We start from the raw sequence: 25,537 nt of genomic DNA on the forward strand, positions 1-25,537 counted from the left end.
GGGAGAGAAAAATTATATAATTGAAAACTTCTTTTGAATACGAATTCACTGGTATAACTTTTGCTTCCGCCGCAGTCGGTCTCGTTGGTTAAATTTATGGTCAAAGTTGAAGCACGGGAATAAAGTAAGCACTATATTTTGGAACGGAGGGAGTACTTGATTCCACCAATCCCCAACTATACCTTCTAACATCTACCTTTTATTTTTATTTTTCTTCTTTTACTTCTCCGCTTTGTACATACTATTGACATCTGAAAAATTACCGTGAACAATTACTCTACATCGGTTTGCGGGTATTGAACATATAAACCCACAAGAAGTGCCAGGCAGGATGAAGGTGGCCACGTCGCCTTTAAATCGCCATGAACAATACTCGTGCCACCGCCTGTAAATTCCGTGCCCCGCCAGGGCATTTTCGTCATTTTGCATACGGGCGTATAAAACGCAGCCCGCTCGTGGAGAAACCCTAGCCGCTGCATCCGGCCGCACTCGAGCCCGCACTCGCGCCCCACCCACCCACTCTGCTCTCTTCCCCGATCCCCTCCCACGAACCCTAGCCTCCCGGTGCCGCCACCCCTCCCCCCCCCCCCCCCCCCCCCCCGCGCCGCCAGCCCCTCCCTCCTCTTCGTGTTGCCGGCTGTCGCGGCGACGCAGAGTGGCCCAGATGCGGCCGCCCCGTGGTTGGCTTCGACAAGCACGGCCTCGATCCGGCCTCAGCAGGAAGACCTCGAGCCGAGGAGCGCGGCCTCGATCGGGACTCGGCATCTGGGGCGGCGACGGAGGAGGGGAAAGGAGGGGAGCAGCAGCCAGCATCGGGACGGCGGCGGCGACTTGACTCCATAAGCTGGTCGAGGTTGTTCAAGCAAGGCAGGTGGTGGGGTCAAGGGGCAGGGGAGGCGGGCGAAGAGGATAAGAAGCAGCCGACCCGTCGCGATGGTGTGAGGCTGCAGGGAAGAGGAAGGAGGACGACGACGGGGTGAATGAGTAGGTCAGCCCTCATGGAGACGGCGCCGCCGGCCAGGGGCGCTATTGGCGCGCTGGATGTCGTCCTTCTCAACCCGTGCTCGCCTCCCCTCGCTTCTGGCGCCCAGGAGCTCGAGTAGGAAGAGGAGACCTCGATGGTCTGCGGCTCGCGGAGACCCGCGCATCCTCTAACCTCGACCAGATCAGGTCAGTTTATTTTCTTCCTCTTTGCACACCAGTCCATGCAGAGGTGACACGGTGGAGCAGGCATCAGACCAAGTTTAGAACGGACCAACCCTTGCTTTTGTAGAAATTTTGCCCCATAGTTAGTGTATAGCGGCTCGAGACAAATGATGTTTTTGAACTATTCGATACATGCTCCAATTACCAAACGAATGGGCAGGCAACGACCATTTGATTAGTTATGTTACATACAGCTATGAATGCCCAACAGGCAGTGAGTCAAAGAGCTCTGTCAGATGTTCATTGCATATATCCAGTGCAAAGAATGATACAGAATTTGCAAACCGAAGCAGGCGCCAAAATGATTAAGTCCCTGATTGGGTTTAGACTGCGCATATCTGTAACATAGATATTAAGTGACATATGATGCATTATTTGAAGTATGATATGCCAAAACCTATACCTGGGCTAATATACCATGGCTTCCATGGAGTTTGATGTAGATTAGTAAATGGCCGTGTGCCCACATATGCTCTCTTTAGAATGTACGTTATCTGATTTCCAAGAATTTCCTGAAAGTAGATTTGATATCCTCCTTACATGTTTAGTGTTCATTTCTGAAAAATTGTTAAGAGGAGAATTTAGTGTCTCACTTTTAATCTAAGTGATAGAAAACACTGCTTGTTAAAGTAATCTTAGTTAGACAATGATTAGTTAGACAATGATTTACCTAAATAATTAACTTACTCATGGTAATAACTTCATTATTTAATCTGAATATCTGATTGTGCTTCTAAGCAAAATACTATAAAAGTGCAATTATTTTCTTTTTACTGCATTACTCTTGCCAGTATTAATTGTGGGTTAGTGGAGCGCTAAACTTTTGTATTTTATAGCTTCGAGATATAACTTTTTTTGTTTCTGAACAAATATAAATTTTATGTGCTGCAGGGAATTCCTTTCAATCCATGGAACAGTGTGTGCGTTAGGCGATAGCAAGGCCGTCGGACAATCATGATGCTATTTTCTTATTTGAAATCAGAATGCTACTAGGACATTATTAATTTTGGAAAATCAGATCAAACAGGAGATATGATTGGTACCTGGTGATACAATTGGAGAAAGGGATATGATATGTCTGGCAATGGTTTAGGAAGGTATTCACTTATCCGAAACAAAAGCATAGGTATGTTCAAGCAAGGAACTGAGCATGGCAGTTAGGTGGTGGAGTGTCTGTCCTTGAATTGTACATATTTTTTCTCTGAAAGAAATTCACTGCATAGATCATTCTAGCTATTCTCGATGTTTTTATCTGTTCCAATCCAAATTTGATATGCCAGTTGCTTGAAATTCTTGAGACACTTTGCCCTTTGGAGTAGCGGCTTACAGTTATAAAGATACCTATCTTCTGAATTTGTATTTAGCCTATGGATTATAGTGCATTTATCTTGCCATTTTTATTTAGCCTATGTGCATTCGTTGTAGTCCCAGCTTCCATGTTATGATGTGCTTGCTTCAAAAGAATTGTGTGAATTTATGTCACCAAATCAAAGATAGCCAGTGATTTTTTGTGATACACTTTGATGTATACTTTCCAAACACGCTTGTTGTATTTAAGACTTAATAGTCTACCAAATCCTGGCAAAAATAATAATCTTAGTTTGATGCGATGCGGAACAGTAGCTGCAGGGTTTGGTCTTCCGTCTTATTTCTTTATACATTTGATTTGTATTTGTTCCGGATACAATTGGTGTTCAGATTGTTAGGGACGAGGATCATCAGTGGCCATGCAGGAGCAACAACAGGTGATCATGCCTAGTTCGTGAATTTATTCTCCTAGCTTGGAGGCTTCCTGCTCAAGGTGCATGCTTCCTTCCTTTCCCCTCTTTTTTGGCAATTACTTCCTTTCCCCTCTGATTTGACTTCATTTGCCTTCTTGTGTGAAGTTGTGTACTTCAAGTGTACAAAGCAGTATCGTGTTGAGATTCAGGAAAATTGCTAATTTATATTAGTAATTATGTAATCATGTACTATGAACTTCCTCAAATTAGCCGGTTAGTCTCGTGTGGACATTTATTTGCTGGTGAGGGAAGCAGTTTAACATGTGTGTTTTCCCTATGTTGGCATCTGCTTCCTCAGATAATTGATATTAGTTATCCACTTGCAGTATAAATAATCTCTCTAATCAGTAACGTTGTTATTGTAAATGGTCCCTATTTTTTTTTGCATATTGCTATTGTGAGTAATATTACACCCAAAGAATAATATTGATATATCTCTAATTTCTGCGTTGCAACAATGGATGGTTCTGCTTTAGGTCCTATAGCTTTTTTTGAAGCTGTAGTTCCTTTAGCCTTTTGGTGTCATGTCTTTCTGACTATTGTAGCTGTACAATTTGACAATATATGCTCAAATGTTATGTGTTCTTTACCTTTAGATTTATCACTCCAGGTGAAGGGATTATCGATCATATAAATCCCGGTAGACTACCCGCCCACCTGAGGCACTTGCCATCGCTGTAGCACTTACGGATGTGCTTCTTTAGTGTGCCTTCTCTCATCTCACAGTAAATTGTTTTGTTGTTCTAAATAATTGCTGCAGGAGGGAGCAGCAGGCATAGAAGAAATCCCAAGTCAATTTTGCTCAGCTGTAGCATCTTCCACTGACAATAAGTCTGCACAGCAGCCTGGTGAGGTTTGTTCTTGCATTTAAAAACATAAGTCTTTCAGTTGCTCTCTACTCGCTGGTAAAAAAGCATAGTGAATTTCCTTTATAAATACCCAGCTGAAGAATACCTTAGTTAAATCAATCAATAGTGAGTTGTATTACTAGAGAGTAGAGACGTAAGAAAACGCCCTTAGGTGTGACACTCTACGTGGTTACCTTCTTAGTCCCAACTATTAACATCATACTGAGATCACACTTTGCCAAGCGGAATGTTTGTTTCTATGTACTTCTGGATGCTAATTTATTGTTCTTGATTTTCATGGGGATATTCCTTCATTATTTGGTTACCTGTCAATGCTCAGTCCTATTTCCCACCTTGTGCTTTGACTTCTTGCATTTTTTTCGTCTAAGTTATTAGGCTACTGCTGCCTGGTTTGCGCATGATGAACCACTAATTATGATGCACTGCTGGCCGGTCTGCCTTTTTTATGCTTTTTTAGTGACAACATTCAGACTTAATGTTTATTACTTCATTTCAGAGTTTTAAATTAAGACACGCGGTCAATTTATATGGTCTTCTGAAGTTTCACCTTCCCTTTGTCATATTGGTTTGATCAAATCAATGGGAAGCCGGCATTACTTTCATGTACTGGCTTACAGTCTTATTAAGTACTCCCTCTTCAAACTAATACAAGACCTTTTAGGTCACTACTTACCTTTTAGATCACTAAAATAGTGATCTAAAAGGTCTTACATCTTAGCGCACATTTAACTACTTTATTTGCTGTATTATTGTGGATGTACCGTAGAATAAAGTAGTCTTCCATTTTTCTTCTCTGCAGGCTGATGTTCTTGCTCAGTATAAGCCAACAATGGAGAAACTGACCAAGCTATGTTTCATGATCAGTTACACATCAAGCCTATATTTTTGCTGCTTCTACATGTTGCTATGATGGTCATTCAGCCCATTTTCTTGAACCTGCACTACAACGAGAGATCTGGGCTGCTTCTTTGTGGCTTCCAAACTTAAAATGTTTGTTTGGAAGTTAGTTTAGTTTTTTGTTGTGGATTCACAGCTTCTCACATGTACCGTCCTCTTAGACCTTTAGATTTTCAAAGAAACTAAATGAAGATATGATGGTATGGTCTTAATAATACAACTTAAAGCCTTTCATGCTTTATATTTTGTCTGAAATTTGCTCTCGAAGAATCATGTATCTATGTTAGATCCGGTAAGAAAAGACGGCTTCCAAGCAGAGGATGCGGGAGTATTGGCCACATTTGGTTTTTGACTTGAGTGTCTAAATATTCTCACAATACTGGGCTCCCTCTCGACCTTTGCGCCATTGGCGCAACGAGTCATCTAATAAAAAATAAATAAACATAGCACAAACCAAAACCAAACTTGTGAACCCACACGACCTAAATATAGCAGCCATATACTGGATGCACGCATCAAGCTGGATCTACAGAATCACGAAGGTTACACCCACCTCCACATGGAATGCGTTTTTCCTTTGCCGCTCAATTTCGTGCCTCCCTTTCATTTCCTGCGAACAGCAGGATGCGAGGATCCCGTGCGCAAATCCACATGTTAAATGCACCGAAACAAGCCCAAAGGCACAACAGCAGCGGTGCGGAAGAAACACTGAATCGGCCACGCTACTCCCGGACCTGGTAAGGCTAACTCCACCGCGCCATCCCATCTTATCCGGGTGCATTTGTTTGAGGTAAAACAAATGAATAGTGCGGCCTCAAACGGATAAATGTTCGGATTTCATTCGTTTTTTACCCATCTCCGGTCCAAACTTGCGCCGAGTTTGGGGTGAAACGGACATCGCGCGGACGGGCTCGCCGCACGCCCTTGTCCCCGTAGCCCGTCTGTCGGGGACATTAGTAGTCCCTTCGCTTCCAACGCTTCCATCCCCTCTCCCCGCCCTGCCCCGCCGCCGGCGCCGCCGCTATTCTCCGGCCGCCTCCTCATCGCGCAGTCCCCGGCCATCCATACCAAACCACGCCTCGACATGGCCGCCACCACACACGCGCTTTCGCCGTAGTTTTGGCCGTCGATCGGAGGAGGTTTGGCCGTCGCCGTTGCAGCCGGAGGCAGAGGGGATACGACCGCCGGCGACGTACCACGGCGGCCGCGGCAGCTTCCGACGAGTGCCCCAGCCAGTAGCCGGCCGCCAACCACCCCTGCTGCATCGAGGTGATCATCGTGGCCTCTTGCCACCACGACCGCAAGGTGTTCGACACTTTGCCCACAAAGGTATGGACAGTGGAGATGAGTTTTTCTTTCACCACTTCATTTGTTTATCGGACGATTCGTCGTCGGATGATGAAGATCTTATGGTGGCTGCACTGGTCGTTCACGACCACATTCAACGGCAGCTTCCTCGGTACAGGGGTCACTCCCTGGCCGTGCTCCCAACCTGAACCGCAATAGGGAGAGATGCCACGCCCTATTCTATGCCGATTACTTTGTGAACACCCCGCTCTTCAAGCCGGATAAATTCCGTCGCCGTTTTCGAATGGCAAGGCATGTGTTTAATCGTATCCGAGAGGGAGTGGTTGCTCATGACCCATACTTCGAGTGCAAGACGGATGCCCTTGGCAAGCTTGGATTCTCCTCTTACCAGAAACGCACCGCGGCCATCCGCATGCTTGCATATAGAATTCCAAGCGATCTGCTCGATGAGTATGTGCGTATGAGTGAGACAACATGTCTGATGTCAATGTACAAGTTCTGTCAGGCTGCGATCGAGGTGTTTGGCCCGGAGTACTTGAGGCAGCCAACTGCCGCTGATACAGAGAGATTGTTGGCGACTAACGCAGCTAGAGGCTTTCCAGGCATGCTTGGCAGCATAGATTGTGTGCACTGGGAGTGGAAGAACTGTCTATTTGCTTGGCAGGGCCAGTACGAGGGGCATGTCAAAGCGTGCACTGTCATATTAGAAGCGGTGGCTTCGCTGGATCTTTGGATATGGCATTTTTTCTTCGGCATGGCAGGTTCTCACAATGATATCAACGTGCTACAGCGTTCTCCAGTCTTTGCAAGGCTTGCAGAAGGCCACTCCCCACCTGTCAACTTTGAGATCAACGGCCACCAGTACAACAAGGGATACTATCTAGTTGATGGCATATATCCTCAGTGGTCAACTTTTGTGAAGACAATCTCGAACCCCCAAGGTGAGAAGAGAAAGCGATTTGCCAAATGCAAGAGAGTGCTAGAAAGGATGTGGAACGTGCTTTTGGTGTGCTTCAATCCCGGTGGGGTATCGTTCGAAACCCTGCACTGTCATGGTATGAAAGAAAGCTTTGGGAGGTGATGACTGCTTGTGTGATCATGCACAACATGATCGTCGAGGACGAGCGTGATGAGAATATCTTCGACCAAGGATTTGATTATGAAGGTGAAAATGTTGGGCCCCTGCACCAAGAACCGGCCACATTTGAACAGTTTGTCCAATTTTATCGTGAGCTGCGTGATTGGCACACTCATTTGGATCTTCAAAATGACTTGGTTGAGCACGTGTGGGATCACATTGGCAATCAATAGATGTATTGGTTCATTCTATGTTCATTCAAGACAATTTTGATTTGGTTGTAAAGCTATTTTATTAGAAACAATTTCGATTGGGTTGTAAAACTTTTTATTTTCAGACAATTAATATTTGGACGTGCAAACTAGTTTTGATATAAAAATATGGGCATTTTTTACCTGGCGGACAGGATGGGGCAAACGGATGCGGCCGCGCGCTGGACGCACGGCCAGCGCATCCCAGGACAGGTCCGGACACGATCCCATCATCCTACCCAAAGGGACAAAATCCGGCTAACCGGACATCCGTTTGGGATCACGTGGTGGAGTTGGCCTAAAAAGGTAAAGAAAAGGACTCGTCCATCCATCCATCCATGCCCGTGGACCAGAGCAGCCCGCGGCGCACGCTGTCGGCTCAAACCGGGCACCGGCGTGGGAAGTTGCTCCGCGGGGAAGCAACCGAATGAATTTCCGCTCGTGGCTTAATTTTTATTTCCTTTGCGTCCCATCAGCCGCGTGCCCCACTCACTTCACACGCCTCTTCCGACGCAGGCCGTTGAGACCGCGTGTGCCCATTCCCACTCGTCACGAGCTGTTGGAGTGGTTGGCACCACACGCGGCGACTGATTAGTGGAGGATCCATCTCATTATTTCCTCCAACCACCTAGTAAATCAAATTGGTTAGTGGTGCCGACGGAGACGGAGGGGTGGGTCGGTCGCTTTCTCGCCGATCGCCATCTTTTCGCGCGTTCCGACCTGCGCTGCAGAGCAATGAGACTTCATTTGAGAGACGGCGACGACGACATGGGTCGTGAGCTCATGCAGCGGTAGCTCGATCGACACCGGCGACCAGTAGCCAGCAGCTCTCGTTTCATATATATTAGGCCTCGCGCTCCCGATCGAACGTAACAACTCCGCTCATTGCCCATAGCCACGCCACACGAGCGCCTCCATACCCCCTCTACTCTACGTCCTCGAGCTTGGGATCGAGCATGTCGTCGAGAGCGCCGCCGGTGGAGCTCGACTTCCTCGGCCTCCGCGCCGCTGCCCCCAGCGAACAACACGGCAAGAGCACCGGCTCCTCCTCCTCCTTGTCGTCCATCCGAGGTCCGAATGTCAAATTATTCTAGTTTATCCCTACCTCTTGTGTGTCTGTGTGTATGCGCGCGTGAATGCTGACTGGAACTGCATGGATGCGTGCGGGCAGGGATGGAGACGAGCGCTATAGCGAGGATAGACCCCCAGCTGCTGCGCCGCGTCGTCGTCGCCCGCTCGCCGGCGACCACGGAAGAGGCGCCGGCGGCTCCCAGTCCCATGACGGTCTTCTACAACGGCTCCGTTGCCGTCTTCGATGTCTCCCACCACAAGGTGATTATCAGTCTCCGCGCCTGCAGTTTCATTTGCTTATTACTCTCCTCTTCGTTAGACTCTCGACCCTCACTAATTAACTTCGACCACAAGGTGATGCTATAACTTTTTTTTAACTAGACGATACTCCGTGCATTGCTGCGGGGATTGGTTGTAATATTTTGAAATTTGAATGAAAATTAATATAGGTATAATAACTTGTATGTGCTTGTTATATAGTTGTAAATATATATAGAACATAAGTAGCATTTCTCATGCATGTTAAGAGAGATATAAGTAGCGTGATTGGTGAGGTGATATGTGTGGTGAGTTAGGATGTGTGCATGTTGAGTGAGGATATAAATATCATTTCTCACACATGTTAAAAATAATAATTAGTGAGATGATAAGGTGACATATATGCATGTTAAGAGAACTGAGACAGTAGGGATCAACTATTTAGGTCACTTATAATTGCAGTGTCAAAAATGGGTAACTTTAAAACACTTCACTGCAGATTTTAGTTAGTTGAAGTGGGAATCAGATGGTTGTCTTGAAAACCACTTACATTTGACTGCAAAAACGTAGTATATTTTACGCATGTAAACTGTTCAAAACAATAATTGTTGTTGTCTGATGTACCTTAAAGCACTTAATCCGATGTCAGATTTCCAAAAATGAACTTACATATTTCTTTTGATTAGAGAGAATTAAGGTATGCATATAAAAGTACGCAGATGTAGGAGATGTATATTATCAAATTCATATACTAATGTTGCCTTCGACATCTTACCAAATATTTTGACAGGCAGAAGCTATAATGCAGATGGCAAGGGATGTAACGATGGCAGAAAGGCGCGACCTCGGCAACAATACACCTGTTGGAAATTCAAGCAAAGGTTTGTTTAAATAATAACTCATCATGAGCAAACAAAAAATTGTAATAAGTAAAAAAAAGAAAAACAGTTCGTTGGACACTTGATAAAATCGTTGCTTACAAATCTAATATTCATGCTTGCAGACATACCATTGGCAAGAACAAAATCGTTACAGCAGTTCCTCGTGAAGCGTAAAGAGAGGTAAATACATACAATTGTGTATATTGGAATTATGTTTTATCAATTTGTCGATGGAACAAAACCATAAGTTAAAGTAGTAGTGGTTTCTTGTTTTGAAACCAAGTTAAGGTAGCAGTACGTGCAGGCTATGGCATATATCTTTTCGTACGTGCAATGGACGCTGATATTAGAGAGAAAATGAAATTGAGGTTAGGTAGGATATCAGGACTAGTTGCTCTCTTTGAACATTCCACATGGAGAGAGGGGAAGATGTTGAAACCGTGTGGGTCCTTGAACGATCTTGATGGATCGGAGACCACGTTTTTGGTGCGATCGACAGCGGTCGTAATGAAGCTAGCAGCATGCGCATACATAGTTGACTGACGGTGACATCTCGATGGACATCAACGACCGATTTGATGGACCGACGCCTACCAAATCAAACACCACGATTGATCTGCTCACCCAAACCGAGGAAAGCAGGATTTGGTTCGATCGTGTGTGTGTACGTGTGCATGCACGTAGTATCATCTTTGCCTTCTTCTGCTCAGAACAAGTCAAAAGCTGTGTTACATACTACTCCAAATCTTTTGGGCTGTACGTATACGTGTTGACCTAGCTAATTCGCCACCTAACTCATCATGCGTGCGGTTGTTTAAACGTGCAGGTTGACCCGCATGGGTCCATACCATCCCGGCGCCGCCACCGTCAGCAGCAACTCTCTTGGTGTGAAGAAGGAAGCGGAAGCAGCCTAGCTAGCTTCTGGGCTTAACTGATTAGCTTGATGTTCATTTGGTACTCTTGATTATTGATTATAGCTAATTGTTCTGGTGATTATCAGTGTATATTCATGTGTGTGGAAATGGAACCACTAGTGGTTGCACTAGTATAGATACTTTTTCTTTTTTGCGGGAAAGCACTAGTATAGATACGTGCAACAGAATTTGGTAGCGGTGGCTTAAGTTTGGTCAATGCGCTTTTCTACAGATGATTAATTTTGCATGCACTCATGCAAATGTATGTATGTATGTAACACTGTTTTTTATAAGGGGTAGATCATTTGTATCAATATAACTGTTCTGCCATATACCATTTCTTCAGGGGTTGCAATCCCTCTACAGCCGTTGAGCGATATCCTCTACTTGTCCTTTTTTATTTGCGAGGTTAAAGGAATTTCATTGCTCAAACTAAAGGAAGCTCCTTCAAAAAAAGTTGGGGTATATTAGCAAGGCCAGGTTTTAGCCAAACTACTGTCCTAGCTTCCACACAACTAAAAGTTGCCAACTTGTGACTGATAGCATTTTGCATCTACTAATATGAGCAATAGAACAATCTTGCTTGTCACCAAGAAGCGACTTCACTTCATCTACCATCATCACATGCAGCGACCTATCCTCCACCGGTGCCCGAATCGACCCCACAGCAACCAGACCTCTACTTGTCTTTTGTTAACTATTCCCTCCGTACCTAAATACAAGTCATTTTAAAAATTTCAATATAAACTACATACGAAACAAAATAAATGAATCTACACTTTCAAATAGCTTATATAGATTCGTACGTAGTTCTTAGGAACGGAGGGAGTATAAAGAACGAACGAACGAGGGGTATGTACTCTATCATATATTGCCCGGTGACACGGTGTGCTGGTCTGTGCTTTAACTAGAGTCCTAGAGTCTGAGGTGCCTAAACAAGCAAACGCGGCTGGCCTGCAAAGCTACCATGCTGTTTCGCGGAACAAGCAAATAAGCGCGCCACACGAGGTGGTTTTGTTCATTGATCACGTGAATAATTCCACGCGGAAGACAGAAGTGGGTGGGTGGGGTACGGTACGGTGGACTTGACCATCGCGTTCTGAGCAAAACGTACTTGCCTACTCCCAACGTAAATAGTGATCTAAAACGTGCCTGATTGATGGTCTTTCATACTCCTTTTTCTCAAAATAAATGTCTCAAGCTAGTACAACAACTTTGTACTAGCTCTAGTACAAGTTGAGACACTTATTTCAGAACGAATGGAGTACATAAGTCAGACGATGACCGATCAATACTGTAGTACTCCTCTCAATACTGTAGTACTCCTCTCTGTAAAGAAATAGTGATCTAAACAATTTTATATTTCTTTACGAAGGGAGTACCAGTCTAGCTTTTGACACGCAGCTGCAGGTGAAAATATCCCATGGTAAAATACTCGGGCAAAAATCACACCCAGAAGCAAAAATCGACGCGTTATGAAAAAAAAATGGAATTGCATGGCATAGAACACCGTCCGACATCATAGAAACAGAAACTATTATTGCACTAGCAATTTTTTGCAACTATTCCATGCAGTCTGGGCGTTAGTGTGCAGGGGATACCCATAATTGAATAACAGCGTACCAGAAAGTCATTTGAAATGAGATCCACAGCTTAATAGCATTTCCAACAGATCAGAAAGAAACATTGACTCGGGATAATCTGGGAAGAAACAGTTGCACCCAGAAAAACCGAGCAGTTGCTAAACCGGGTCCAACATAAGTGTACACCATAGGCCACGATGATTAACAACACATCATGGTCATGGAAGCTGAGTTTATCCCCATCCGACCCAGCAAATAACATCTGCTGCTCTCCTTGATTCGACACGGCAGCTCAAGCTTGGAAAGCTCCGCAAGCTTCTGTAGCAGGCCATCGGAGCATAAGCTCTAGGCAGCGCAGGTCTCTTTAGGAATCCCAGAATTGATTGTTCATCTTCTAGAGCTGTCATCTTCTTTCTCCAGGTTCGGGGGGTATATCGTGTCAAAGACAACCAGCGTGAAGAGATTTCTTACTTCAGCAGGTGTACCATTTGCTAAATTGTGATAATCGATATTTCCATTGCTTTTTGGTTCGTAACCAATCTCCTTTTTTCCATGTTGAACTCGCTCAATTAATTTGAGAACCTTCAGGTATGCTTGTAGTGGGATAAATACCTAAACCGGAATATGTACCAAGATGGCATAAATCAGCATCAGTACATGGAGCATTGCAATTGTCACTATCTAGAATAGATAAAATACTAGTAGCATGGCTGAAGTTCATCTCTACCAGTGCTGGCAATGTTGTGCGTGTAAAGAGGTAACGAACTAGGAAATCTTAGGATGCATGCGTTAGTTCAGGAGCAGCTATTCCTGGCTAAGTGACTACTCCTACCTGTTAAAATATCATGCTTTATAGGCCATAGTTAATATTGTTACTGGTGATATGAGAGTTCTCCCGTGCTTGAGAGATACTCCCTCCGTCCCAAAATAAGTGTTTTTGATTTAGGACAACTTTAGGGACGGTGTGAGTACTTAGATACACCACTACCCAGAAAGATATCAGCATTAGTTGAAGTTATTTGAAAAAGGCTTTGGGCCAGCCTCAGGCTTACCCTTACAGAGTTGGACAGACTGGGGCCTCGCTTTTCAGGCCTGTCCCAAAGCACAATATTTAAACAGGTCTACTTGCAAGCAGCAAATAACTAAACTAAATATGGAGGGTAGAAGAATTTGCACTTACAAGATCTGAGGACGGTGCTTGAGGGATTTTCGCCATAGCATTTGCAACATAATACTCGTCAGTCATTTCAGTTAATGCCTGCCTCATTGAGATAGCAAGGTCTTTTACCTCAGCTAATAACCCTTTTTTGCCCCGCATCCGTGGTTCCAAGAGCTCTGCAAACCCAGCATCATGTTGACGGTTGATTGATTGTCCAATATCCACTGCCAGTGGCAGATCACCTCCAAGGTATACAGCGAGTGCAAAAGTAGCCACCACCAAAGGATCCCGTGGTTTGCGTACCAATGCCTCATGGAACGCTAAAATGCTTATCCTGTAGAAACAATAATCAAATAGAATGTCATCTTAGCAAGTAGTACTGAATCCCACGGATAATATTAAGAGTCTGGAAGGATGTATACTTCTTAGAATTAGAGGTTTGGAATCTGTATAAACTGATGAGTTGTACAGAAATAACAAGTTGAATCATTCAACTCTTACCATAAACTATTATGGCATGGCCTGTTAGGTGCAAGAAAACTATCCAGCTTAGAAAATAGGACCTGCGCGCACAAGATGGTAAACTTAATAGACAAATCTAGCAACTAAAGCCAAATTAAAAAAATATCCATAGCATGCCACCACAACATGGAATTACCTCCCAAACAGAAAGAACGCCACAATCCCAACTTAGAAATATTTTGCAACCAATCTATTATATTGGGGCCCAGCTCTTTTGGCCGATTGTGAAAAACATATTTAGACCCTAACTAGATAGGATTGTCAAAAACATATGGGTTCAAGATTCTGGGAAAATCTGGGGGAAGGTCTGATTCTCAATATTCTAGGAGAATCGACCAGAACAACTGGGCTCCAATATAATAGGTACTCCCCCCATTCCCTTATACAAGGCCACTATGAAAAATACATTTTGCATCTATATAAGGCCACTAACAGTAATCGAGGCAAAAATTTATGATGTTTCTGTTGGATAATGAGCAACTGGCTTTACTGAGGGCCAAAGGCCAAAACATATACATGTGTGGTAAAGTGCAGGAAAGCCCCTTATACAATGGGGATATACAGAAAGGGACTATACACATCTAACCCCCCCCCCCCCCCCCCCCCTCAAACTCATGGTGGATCAACAACACTGAGTTTGGAGAGAAGAAAGCCATGCTGCGCTCGAGTTTGTGCCTTCGTGAATAAGTCCGCCAACTGTAACTCAGAGGGCACATAGTGAAGAGCGAGAGTCTCATCCTGCACAGCAGCACGCACAAAGTGGGCATCCACACCGATGTGCTTGGTGAGCTCATGCTTTACCGGGTCACGCGCAATACTGATAGCACCTGTACTGTCTGATAGTAAGGAGGTCGAGGTAGTAGCAGCCACACCAAAATCCTCAAGTAACCATCGTAACCAAATCACCTCAGTCGTCAACATAGCCATTGCTCGCAACTCAGCCTCTGTGCTCGAGCGAGAAACAACAGTCTGTTTCTTTGTCTTTCAGGCAATAAGAGAGCTACCAAGAAAGACACAGTATGCAGACAACGAGCGTCGATCTGAGGATCACTGGCCTAGGTAGCATCGGAGTAGGCCTGGAGCTCGAGAGAACTGGAGCGGGGAAAGAAAAGACGATGAGAGATCGTGCCACGAAGATATCGTAGAACACGGAGGAGATGACTATAGTGGATAGAGGTGGGGGCTGAAACAAACTGACTCGGGATGTGAACAGGATAGGAGATGTCAGGACGCGCAACAGCAAGATAGACAAGGCTGCCAACGAGGTGATGATAGCGAGTGGGATTAGGAAGAGGATCACCATCAGAGGCACGAAGCTGAATGTTGAGCTCCATAATAGTCACAACAGTGCGCTCATCACCGAGAGCGGCGCGAGCAAGAAGATCCTGAATATATTTTTCCTAGGAGATGTAGAAGCCATCAGAGGTCGAGGAGATCTCGATCCCAAGAAAATAGCGAAGTGGACCAAGATTAGACATGAGGAACTGGTCGTGAAGGCGAGCCTTAATAAAGGCAATGTAGTTAGAACCGTCACCAGTGATGATCATGTCATCAACATAGAGAAGGAGGAGAATCCGACCACGAGGAGACGTGTGGACAAACAACGCGGGATCATGATCACTAGGTAAGAAGCCAACGGCAGTCACCACAGAGGCGAAACGCTCGAACCAGGCGCGAGGGGCCTGTTTAAGGCCATAGAGGGAGCGGCGAAGTCTACAGACCATACCATCAGGAGCATAGTACCCCGGTGGTGGCTGCATATAAACCTCCTCACGCAACTCGCCATTGAGAAAAGCGTTTTGGACATCAAGTTGAGAGATAGACCAATGAAGAACAGAAGCCACAGCAAGGAGAGTGCGGACAGTGGTCATATGGGCCACAGGAGCGAATGTCTCATCATAATCGTGTCCCTGCTCCTGCTGAAAACCACGGGCCACAAGCCGAGCTTTGTAGCGCTCAAGAGAACCATCAGAGCGAGTCTTGATCTTGTAGACCCACTTGCAAGTGATGGGACGAACACCGGAAGTAAGGAAAACTAGATCCCATGTGCCAGAGCGCTCAAGAGCAGCAAGCTCTTCGGCCATCGCAAGCTGCCATTCAGGCTGAGTCATGGCAGTCCGATAGGAAGTGAGCTCAGCAATAACAGAGAGACCGTACCGATCAGGAGAATAGCGATCAAACGAGGGGCGAGGCCGAGCACAGAGGTCATGAACCAGGGTAGGCGTGAAGGGAGGCGCGCCGGAGGTGGAAGGCGTGTCAGGGAAATCATCCTCAGGACGAGGGCGCCGAGTATAGTGGAGAGGAAACGGTGAGAGAGGGCGACGGGCTGGAGATGATGGTGGAGAGGTGGAGGAGGATGGGGAGGCTGATGAGGAAGATGGTGTAGGGGGTGACTGAGAAGGAATGAGAGGTGCCGGAGGGAGAGGTGGAACATGAGGCACATAGCAGGGTGTATCGGGAAGGAGAAGAAAAGAAATATCGTCCACAGAGAAGCTCGAGGAAGGACATGGGTAGTAAGAACGAGACTCGTCAAAGGTCACATCACGCGAAATGCGCAGGCGGCGACCAACAAGATCCCAACAGCAATAGCCTTTGTGCTCATTACTGTAGCCAAGGAAAACACACTCAACCGACTGAGCAGTCAGTTTGGTGCGTTCTTGCGGGGCAAGGACATAGCACACATCCAAACATACGAAGAGCTGAGTAGTCAGGAGAACGACCAGTGAGACACTCCATAGGAATACCACCCTGCAGAGCAGTCGATGGCTGAATGTTGATGAGATAGAAGGACGCAGAAACGGCCTCCGCCCAAAAGTGGGGTGGAAGGGAAGCGGCAATCATCAGCGCACGAGCCGTCTCAAGCAGATGACGATGCTTGTGCTCTGCAACGCCATTCTGAGCATGGGCACCAGGACATGAGAACCGGGCAAGAGTACCCTGTTCCGCAAGAAAACCACGCAACATCTGGGAGATATACTCTCCAGCGGAGTCAGCACGAAAAGTACGAATAGGCATGGAAAACTAGATGTGAACCATGGCAGCAAATCGTTTGTATATAGAGAGAACCTCACTACGAGATTTCATGAAGTAGAGCCAAGTATAGCAAGAGAAATCATCAATAAACAAAACATAGTAGCGATGACCACCTTTCGAATCAAAGGGAGCGGGACCCCAGACATCAGAATGAACTAAGTCAAAAGGACGCTGAGATACAAACTCACTGGTAGGATAAGGTAACTGGGTCTGTTTGCCAAGTCTACAACCATTACAATGTAAAGAAACATCTCCAGAGACAGACCCTAAAAGGCTCCGACGCACTAATGATGACAAGCGAGAGCCACAGATGTGGCCAAGGCGATGATGCCACTGCTGGAAGGACGCAGACGAGGCAGCAAGAGCATGAGAGCTGGCAAAAGTGGCGGCAGCGGAAGGAACACACGGCCAGTCAACCTCCCAAAGGCCCTCTGACTCACGGTGCCGGGGGCCAGCACCAACCAAAGCCTTGGTGCGACGATCCTAAATAGAGCAAGAGTCGGTATCAAGAATAACATGACAACCAAAATCAGTAAGTTGGGCAGCGGAAAAAAGATTCATGGTAAGGCGGGGAACATGTGAAACGCTAGAAACAGAAAAGGACGGAGTAGAAAGAATCCCACGACTAGCAACAGGAAGAGATGTGCCATCGGCAGTAAGAACATTAATAGGAGAATCAAGAGGTCGAAGAGAAGACAACGCTGAAGAATCAGAAGACATATGAAAGGAAGCTCCAGAGTCGAGAACCCACGAAGATGTACCTGACGGTGTAGATGCCGGTGGTGATGAAGAGGTGAAAGCAGCCACAGCAGCAGCAGAACCCGTCGATGAAGAACCGGAGGAAGCCAGAAGGCGCTCGAGCCGCACAATATCCTGTTTTATGAGTGACGGAGTCGATGACGACGCAGGAGTCCCACTGGAGGAGGAGCGCCTCTGGTTTCGCTGCTTCTGGCGACAATCAGACTCTGGGTGACTTGGCCTGGAGCAGTAGTCACAGAAGGTGTCACGGCGCGACCGGCCCTTCTCAGCATAAGGAGGGCGACCCACCCCCCCTAAAGGTGTGGGCAGGAGCGATGGAGCAGTGAGACGAGCAGACGACACAGGAGCTCGGACAGCCAACACTAAAGGAACTGCAAGCAACCCAGCAAAACGAAGGCGGGTCTCCTCAGCACGAAGCTCAGCAAAGACCTCCGAGATAGGAACACGGCCACGAGCAAGCAAGTGAGCGCGTCGAGGCTCAAACTCAGAGCGAAGACGAGATAAGAACTCATGGACACGCTGAAACTCCAAGTCGGACCGCATAGTCTGGCAGCAGCGGCAAGCTCCACAAACAACTGACCGAAGAGAGTCAAACTGGCGCCAAATAGCAGACGTCTGTCTATAGAACTCATCAACAGAAGAGTCACTCTGCTGAAGAGCGTGCTCCTGACGCACCACAGATAAGTAGAGAGCATCTCCAGAGGGCTGATAGCGCTGACAGAGATAAGACCACATTGCTGCAACGGTGCTGAGGCCCATGAACTCCGAAGCAAACTGAGGGAGAATACTGACAGTAAGAACAGCAGCAGCACGAGCATCATCATTGCACCACTGAGTGTAAGCAGACAAAGCATCTCGGTAGGCAGAAAGAGTATCTGAATAAGTTGACATCTGCTGATCATAAGCATCAACTGCGGTATCATCAAGAGCCTTGGCTGCATCCCGATCAGCCTGGGAAGCATCAGCAGCAAGAACCGGCGGTACTGACGGGGTAGCAGCCATGGGAGCAACAGGACATGGCGGACAGGAAACCTCGCCAGAGAGAAAACCCCACAGAAGACCACGCATATGGATACGCATGAAGCCCACAAACTCAGCATAGTTGGTGCCATCGAAGATCACCGAGCACCGAGGAACAGCGACATAGCCGAAGAAGACATGAGATTTTTTATTTATTTATTTTGGAAGTCAATGCACACAAATTACCCGATCTGGATCGGGCCAGAGCGCAAGCGAGGCAGGGGCCCGCTCGATCTGGTCGGGAGCGACCAGGGGCGCGGTGTCTGGCTTCGTAGGAGGCTTGCACGAGCCAGGGTAGAGACCAGCCAGCCGGGCCAGTGGGGGAGGGCAGCGGCGGCGAACGGAAGCAGTCGAGGGCGGCGGCGCCGGTCAGACGGGGGCGCCGGCAGCCAAACGGGCCAGGGGCATGGACGGCGGCCGGATCCAGAGGCGGGGGCGGCCGGCCGGAGGAGCACAGCCCCGGGCAGCAGGAGGAGGGCGCCGGGTCCGGGCGCAACAGGAGGAGGGCGCCGGGTCTGGCTGGGCTGCAGGATCGGGCGTCAGGTCCGGCCGGGCTGCAGAATCCGGGCTAGGCCAAGGGGGAGACGGCCAGCAACGGACGGGGACAGCCGAAGATGGGCTGGGGCGACCGGAATCGAGGTGAGCTAGGAGCAGGGCGCACGGAGTTGCGTCGTGCGGGAGAACGAGGCTAACCTAGCATCTGATACCATGTTGGATAAATGAGCAGCTGACTTTACTGAGGGCCAAAGGCCAAAACATATACATGTTTGGTAAAGTGCAGGAAAGCCCCTTATACAATGGGAATATACACAAAGGGACTATACACATCTAACAGTTTTCTCGTACTAGCAACTTATTTAATACTTGCATGCATGTAGTCACAATGACAGTGTGCTACTTCCTTCCCATTCCTTCTTTGCATGCATGCAGATGTATTAATGATCCCAATTAACGTAAAAAAAGTTGTCTTGCAAAGCAGTCATTAAATTTTACCTTGGTACCTGTAATCTGAATTTGTGGCCTTGTATAAGGGAATGGAGGGAGTGCGAGTTATGTTTGGTTCAATTGAACTAGACCATCCAAAAAAAAGGACTCAAATGACTGGGAAAATAAGTTCGAACCTAGAATTGCATTAATTGCTCTTAATTGCACAATCATTCACTTAATTTTTATCAAATAGTTTCCTTTACATCTCCTTGCTGAATCAACCCCTTCATTACAGCCTGCATTCTCGCGCGTGGGGCACCCCCAATACCCTTTTTTGAGTTGCATATACGTCACGACATACATATTGTGTAAAACATGCATTGCACGTACACAATTGCTAGTAGAACTTAAAACATTGGCAAACATTTAGTAACTTATTAGTAATCTGAGTAAATTTCCTCAGTGCTACAAAGTCTGTTCGCTCCTGAGTACAACTCACACATCGCCTCTATCCAAGTACGAGTGATGGCCCACTTTTGTTAGTGAATGCACTGGCAAAATTTGTTCTTTTTTCTGGATATACCCAAAGGGGAGCCTTGGCGCAGTGGTAAAGCTGCTGCCTTGTGACCATGAGGTCACGGGTTCAAGTCTTGGAAACAGCCTCTTACAGAAATGTAAGGAAAGGCTGCGTACAATAGACCCAAAGCGGTCGACCCTTCCCGGGACCCTGCACAAGCGGGAGCTATATGCACCGGGTTTCCCCTTTGATATACCCAAAGGAACCCTGAGTCATCTCTCCGATACACACTAATCATGCTCCCTTGGCATAGGCGTCAGTGCCTTAAGCACCTGTGCTTGTCTGCATGTGCCTGATAGTCAAGGGCTCACAGCCTTGACAGCTTGAGGGTCTATAATGTATTTCAATCCCATTGGATAAGGCCTAGGAGCTGAGGAGCGAGGCTTATGTGGCTAAGGTTGGCGTCCAGAATGCGCCTGCATACATGTTGGTAGGATGAATATGGGAGGGAGAGGAATATGGCACAAATAGGTGACGGCAAATATGACTTTTCTTAACCTATCAGCCTTAGTTCATAGTGGTGTTTTGGGAAGAAGTGAGATGTGAGTGCTGTTTTGGAGAATTGCAAAAATCGTAGTGGGTACAGAGTAAATTTCTCTATCAATTAAGTAGATGAAAATTAAAATGTTATTTGAGTACAATCTCAAGGGCCCAAACTTTATGAGTCCTCTATTACTTAAGTAAAAATGAAAAAAAAAACAATGTTATTTGAGTATATTCTCAAGGGCCCAAACTTTTATCAGTGAGATGTACTCCCTCCGTAAACTAATATAAGAGCGTTTAGATCACTACTTTAGTGATCTAAACGCTCTTATATTAGTTTACAGAGGGAGTCCATTTAAAAAAAATGGAACTTACCAGCAACATGTTAGTCCCATTATCCTTCCTCTTAAAAAGAGTTGAAGAAAAATATGCAGCCTGTATAGTTCAACCAAATAGTTCAGCTAAAATCACCACAACAAACACCACTATATTTTGAGATATCAACCACAGCTATACCTGAAAGGGCAATAAATGTTCAAGAAGACCAAATCTCCAAAGCAACCTTAAAGAAGCTTCAGCTGAACCATAAGCAAGCATATAGTTAACCTCCATGAGTAATCTTCCCTACAAGAAGGAAATCAGTAAGAGACAGGCACCTGAGCTCCGTTCTTGCTTATCCAATGCATATGAGAAGACAAACATTCACAAAATATAAGCACATTGTGCGTACAGGATCAAACCTTGTCAAGTCTTGCCACAGAACAGGCAAGATTTCTCACATAATAAGCTGTTTCTTTGGGAAAGCTGAATCCTAATCGAGCAGCAATTCTGATTGCACGTAGAATACGAGCTGTCAATTGCAGATTGCATATTAATGCCAAATTCACAAGAAGGCAAAAATAAAACAGAAAGGAAATCCAAAAAAAGACAAATTTGAAATGATACTGACCACAATCCTCATGGAACGAAGTGGCGGCAGGAATGACAGTACGAACCTGTTGAAAGGGAAAAAGGAGGTCATAACAAATAAATTAAATGATTGATGGTCAACACAAGCAAAGACGATGCAACTACAACAATTATTAATACAGCAGACCTTAGCTTTCTTAATATCTTCAATGCCTCCCAGGTAGTCGTAGATCTTTTCTGAATACGGATTGAACATTAATCTGCACACATTTAACATCAGCAAATATGCATACCACAGCTTGCAGTATGGAAACCAGTTATCATGTAAAGGAACACCAACCCATTTATAGTGAAGTCCCTCCCTTGGCAGTTTTTCCAGCGTAAATAATCGTTCTTGCTACAATGTGGGCTCTTTGAAGTGGGCATTTGATTGCCACTTGACCCTCGAACGTAAGTATTAAAACTTGACACCTGCCAGGAAGGATAAGAAATGTTCAGTAGGCAGCACATGTGGTGTGAAAGGAAATCTAATTCAATAACACTCAGTATTGAGTTGGCAGCATATGCGGTGTGAAAGGAAATCTAATTCAACAACCCCCCTCTTAAAGTGTGCAAATTCTGACGATCCAGCCAAGTAAGCACAAATGTATACGAACCTCAACAATGGAATTATTGTCATGTACATGAACTATGGGAAACCGCCTTCCTACTATAACAGCTGATCCTACAAAGGTGTCTTTCACCTGCAAGAGTTCAAAATAGCATCCTTTGTTGGTAAGGTCAACAAAATTGCTTTTGCATCTCAAATAGAATAAGAATTTGTTGACGACTTGCAATGCAACATAACTGCAAAATATGACACATGCAAATATACAATTAGAAGTGAAATTATACATAGTAGTTTTTTATTTATACCTTTCACTTATCACGGATAGACTGAAGGTATCTCTTATTTCAGATAAGGAAAAACTGCATGCATCTAATATCAAGCAAATATGCTAATTATGTCTGTTGCAGTTGATTTTGACAAAACTATTATTATTCTAGAAAATTTACTATCTCCACACTTCAGTAGAAATGTTAGCTTCGACTCTTTGAGAAAGGTATGACACACAACAAACCAATTTGTAATAATCACTGCATAACAATGGCATGCTCGTTAATATGAGTTATAACCTGCCTAAGATCAGCTGTTGTTATTATGTCAAAATCTTTTGGGATTTTCTTCATTATGAGATCTCGAACACAACCACCAACCAAGTACACATCATATCCTGCAGCAGTAAAACATATACACATATCACTGAATCTGAGAGTGCAATAACAAAAAAGTAAAACCCAAATGGATACTTCACCTGAAGACATAAAACCTTCGGTTATCATCGTGGTTTTAGAATAATAAGGAAAAACAATAATTTTATAGTTCTTAGCTACCTAACAGCAGGGTTGTTGAAGTGTATATGTGGATTACCTAGCCCTTTCCACTAGTCTGGACTTTTCGTTGCGTTGGCTAGTGCATGAAGCTTAACATGGTATCAGAGTCCAAGGTCTTGAGTTCAAGTCCTGGCTTTCGCAATTTATCGAAACATTGTTGTTGCCCCCCTTTGTCCACGTATATGCCTCTTGAGCCATGCCTCTGAGTCTATCCACATGTTGACTTTCCACGTCACACGTGAGAGGGGGTGTTGAAGTGCATATGTGGATTGCCTAGCCCTTCCCATTAGTTCAGACTTTTGGTTGCGTTGGCTAGTGCATGAAGCTTAACAAGGGTAACACAGTGGAATTGAACTTCCTTACTGAATAGTGGAACAATAAAACCAGATACATTTCTTACCCATTTAATACCATCAACCATCAGGATTTTTGTAGGACTTCTAAAGGATTGGATTTTGGAGGAAATTTTCCTTTGGGGCCCTTTGGTTTGTAGGAATAGAATCCTATTCCTGTATAGGATAGGAACAAATCCTTTGTAATTCAAAGGAAAAAAAATATTATCCTAGACAACAACAACAACAACAAAGCCTTTGGTCCCAAACAAGTTGGCTAGAGGTGAAACCCATAAGATCCTATCCTATCCTAGACCAAATAAAAATATCCTATCCTACGAACCAATTGACATCTCTTTCCCTATAGGATTTGAGATACATCTCATCTCACTTCCTATGGTTTTCCTATTCCGATGAAATTCATATCCTATGAGCCAAAGGAGGCCTCTAATGGTAATGCGAGTATTTCATGGAAAAGTAAAAGAATGCTATATACTATATAACTAAGCTCCCTAGGATTGGAGGCCTCACAATCAATTGAGGTCTCTAATTGGAATTTGGTCTCCCAATTTTGACCGGGTCAACAAAACTCTCTCATTTAATTTTTTATACAATACACTATGCTTCCTCATTTTTAAATCTTCACAATTAATTGAGGCTTCAATTTAGAATTGGGTCACCCAATTTTGACCGGTTCAACAATTTCTCAAGGAGCTCTCCCATTTAATTATTTTAATTCTTTATGTTCCCTAATTTTAAAGCTCTTTCATTCGATTGAGGTATTCAATTTCAATTTTAGATTTGGTTTACGATTTTGATCGGGCCAACAATTTTTCAAATTGATCAGCAACAACCGGCCTATAAAAACATATCAACCCCTCGCAGACTCCTATCACCCAGAATAAAGCGCCACCATGTGATACTATAGCACGAATATAGTACATGCAACCATGATGAAAAAATATCCCCGCATAAATATGGGTTGATTAGCGGATAACACAGAATCATAGCGCGAAAGGCCCACCAAATAACCGCAGTACAAATAATCATAAAACTCACTCAATCGTCTCCCCCACCGATATAAGGGTTATTAGTTTTTTGGAAAGTCAATTTTTTTTTAATTTTGACCAAGTTCAGGGCCAAAAATATAGACATCCACGATATTAAAAAAATATGAAAATTCATTTCATGATGAATCTAATAACACCGATTTGATATTATGAAATTTAATATATTTCTCTACAAATTTGATCAAACTTAAAAGAGGTTTGACTTTTCAAAAAAGTAATACACCATATATTTTGAAATAGAGTGAGTAAAGAAATTTAAGAACCCCAACAAATTCAACGACGCAGCAAAGCGCGCCCAACCCATCTCGTAATTTACTAGTGGTTATGTTCTTATATCACGAGAATCAAACGCTGAACCATGATATTACCATAATAGCTGTAAAGGAGCAAACTTTCAGCTAACGATTCACTTTAGGGCTAAAAAGAAATCCTTCTATATGTGTATCAGAGGCTTCTCATAAACTCAAGATCAACAGATAACATTGGTCCCTCCTCAAGAAAGGAAGAAAGACAAGATTAGTAGTGACAATTCAGTGTTTCCACGATAACAATCAAGCAAACGAAAAAGGGGCGCACCTCTGCTACGGAGTCGGTGGAGGACGTTCCATGCCTCATCGGGGATCATGGAATCCTTGTACCCGAACCGCTTCGCGCTGACCTTCTTCCATTCCGGCCCGTCCGCGTCGCCTACACAGACCTCGGCCCGTTCGGGGGTTAAGCGAAATCATAGTGTATCACCATCAGACCAGCGGAGAATACGCAAGAAGAGGCGCAGACTTACCGGCGGAGGCGGTCGAGGGGTTGGAGTCGGAGGGCGAGGGAGAAGGGGAAGGGGACGGGCCGCGGCGGCGTCGGCGGGGCGAAGCGAGCGCGGCGAGGGGGGAAGGAGCGAGGCGGCTGGGCCGGGAGAGCGCGCCGAGCCCGGTGGAGGCGGCGAAGCGCAGCTCCGGCGAGCGAAGCGCCATTCGGATAGAGGCGGCGGCGGCGCACGCCAGCGGACACGCGACGAGGGGGATGGGATAGCAAACAGACGAGACGACGAATATGCGATGCGATCGAGTACCGGAGCTGATAGACAGCCAGCCCACTGGCAGGCCGCAGCCAATAGCCCGTGGATCTTCACAGGATAAGTGGGCTCGCCAAGCTTGGACGAGCTTTAGGGCGCATTCTTTTCTTTTTCTTTTTTTGAGAAGGAGTTTAGGGCGCATTCTTGGT

At 45.4% G+C, this 25,537-nt stretch overlaps 2 protein-coding genes and 1 long non-coding RNA gene across 6 annotated transcripts; 2 read left to right on the plus strand and 1 right to left on the minus strand.

Moving 5' to 3' along the window:
* Positions 1-427: 427 nt before the first annotated feature.
* Positions 428-5,008, plus strand: LOC109737027 (uncharacterized). 4 transcript variants are annotated; one of them, XR_012202744.1, is made up of 5 exons: positions 428-1,170; positions 2,098-2,332; positions 2,905-3,007; positions 3,748-3,840; positions 4,656-5,008. It is a non-coding gene; the product is annotated as an uncharacterized lncRNA (long non-coding RNA). The 4 variants fall into 4 exon arrangements; XR_012202747.1 differs by having other exon boundaries at positions 467-1,170; positions 2,098-2,303; positions 3,748-3,835; XR_012202746.1 differs by having other exon boundaries at positions 469-1,170; positions 3,748-3,835.
* A 3,088-nt stretch (positions 5,009-8,096) lies between these two features.
* On the plus strand, positions 8,097-10,846 carry LOC109737028 (protein TIFY 9). Its single transcript, XM_020296256.4, has 5 exons — positions 8,097-8,461; positions 8,562-8,722; positions 9,510-9,600; positions 9,723-9,780; positions 10,427-10,846. The coding sequence occupies exons 1-5, from the start codon at positions 8,347-8,349 to the stop codon at positions 10,512-10,514; spliced, it is 513 nt and encodes a 170-aa protein (XP_020151845.1). The 5' UTR covers positions 8,097-8,346; the 3' UTR covers positions 10,515-10,846.
* A 1,187-nt stretch (positions 10,847-12,033) lies between these two features.
* On the minus strand, positions 12,034-25,398 carry LOC109737029 (uncharacterized). Its single transcript, XM_020296257.2, has 13 exons — positions 25,104-25,398; positions 24,899-25,009; positions 22,663-22,760; positions 22,143-22,229; positions 21,827-21,957; positions 21,674-21,746; positions 21,527-21,572; positions 21,318-21,427; positions 21,094-21,201; positions 20,953-21,012; positions 13,758-13,819; positions 13,278-13,590; positions 12,034-12,709 (listed from the first exon to the last, which is right to left on the minus strand). The coding sequence occupies exons 1-13, from the start codon at positions 25,285-25,287 to the stop codon at positions 12,485-12,487; spliced, it is 1,608 nt and encodes a 535-aa protein (XP_020151846.1). The 5' UTR covers positions 25,288-25,398; the 3' UTR covers positions 12,034-12,484.
* Positions 25,399-25,537: the final 139 nt, after the last annotated feature.

Source organism: Aegilops tauschii, chromosome 2 (genome assembly GCF_002575655.3).
Source record: "Aegilops tauschii subsp. strangulata cultivar AL8/78 chromosome 2, Aet v6.0, whole genome shotgun sequence".
Taxonomy (NCBI): domain Eukaryota; kingdom Viridiplantae; phylum Streptophyta; class Magnoliopsida; order Poales; family Poaceae; genus Aegilops; species Aegilops tauschii.

Excerpts from the sequence above, each read along its gene's own strand:
- LOC109737028 (XM_020296256.4), top strand. The coding sequence starts at position 8,347 with ATGTCGTCGAGAGCGCCGCCGGTGGAGCTCGACTTCCTCGGCCTCCGC. Across the intron at positions 8,723-9,509 it reads TCGATGTCTCCCACCACAAG|GCAGAAGCTATAATGCAGAT; the intron begins GTGATTATCAGT and ends ATATTTTGACAG. Across the intron at positions 9,781-10,426 it reads CTCGTGAAGCGTAAAGAGAG|GTTGACCCGCATGGGTCCAT; the intron begins GTAAATACATAC and ends TTAAACGTGCAG.
- LOC109737029 (XM_020296257.2), bottom strand. The coding sequence starts at position 25,287 with ATGGCGCTTCGCTCGCCGGAGCTGCGCTTCGCCGCCTCCACCGGGCTC. Across the intron at positions 22,761-24,898 it reads CCACCGACTCCGTAGCAGAG|GATATGATGTGTACTTGGTT; the intron begins GTGCGCCCCTTT and ends TTACTGCTGCAG. Across the intron at positions 22,230-22,662 it reads CAACAGCTGATCTTAGGCAG|GTGAAAGACACCTTTGTAGG; the intron begins GTTATAACTCAT and ends GAACTCTTGCAG.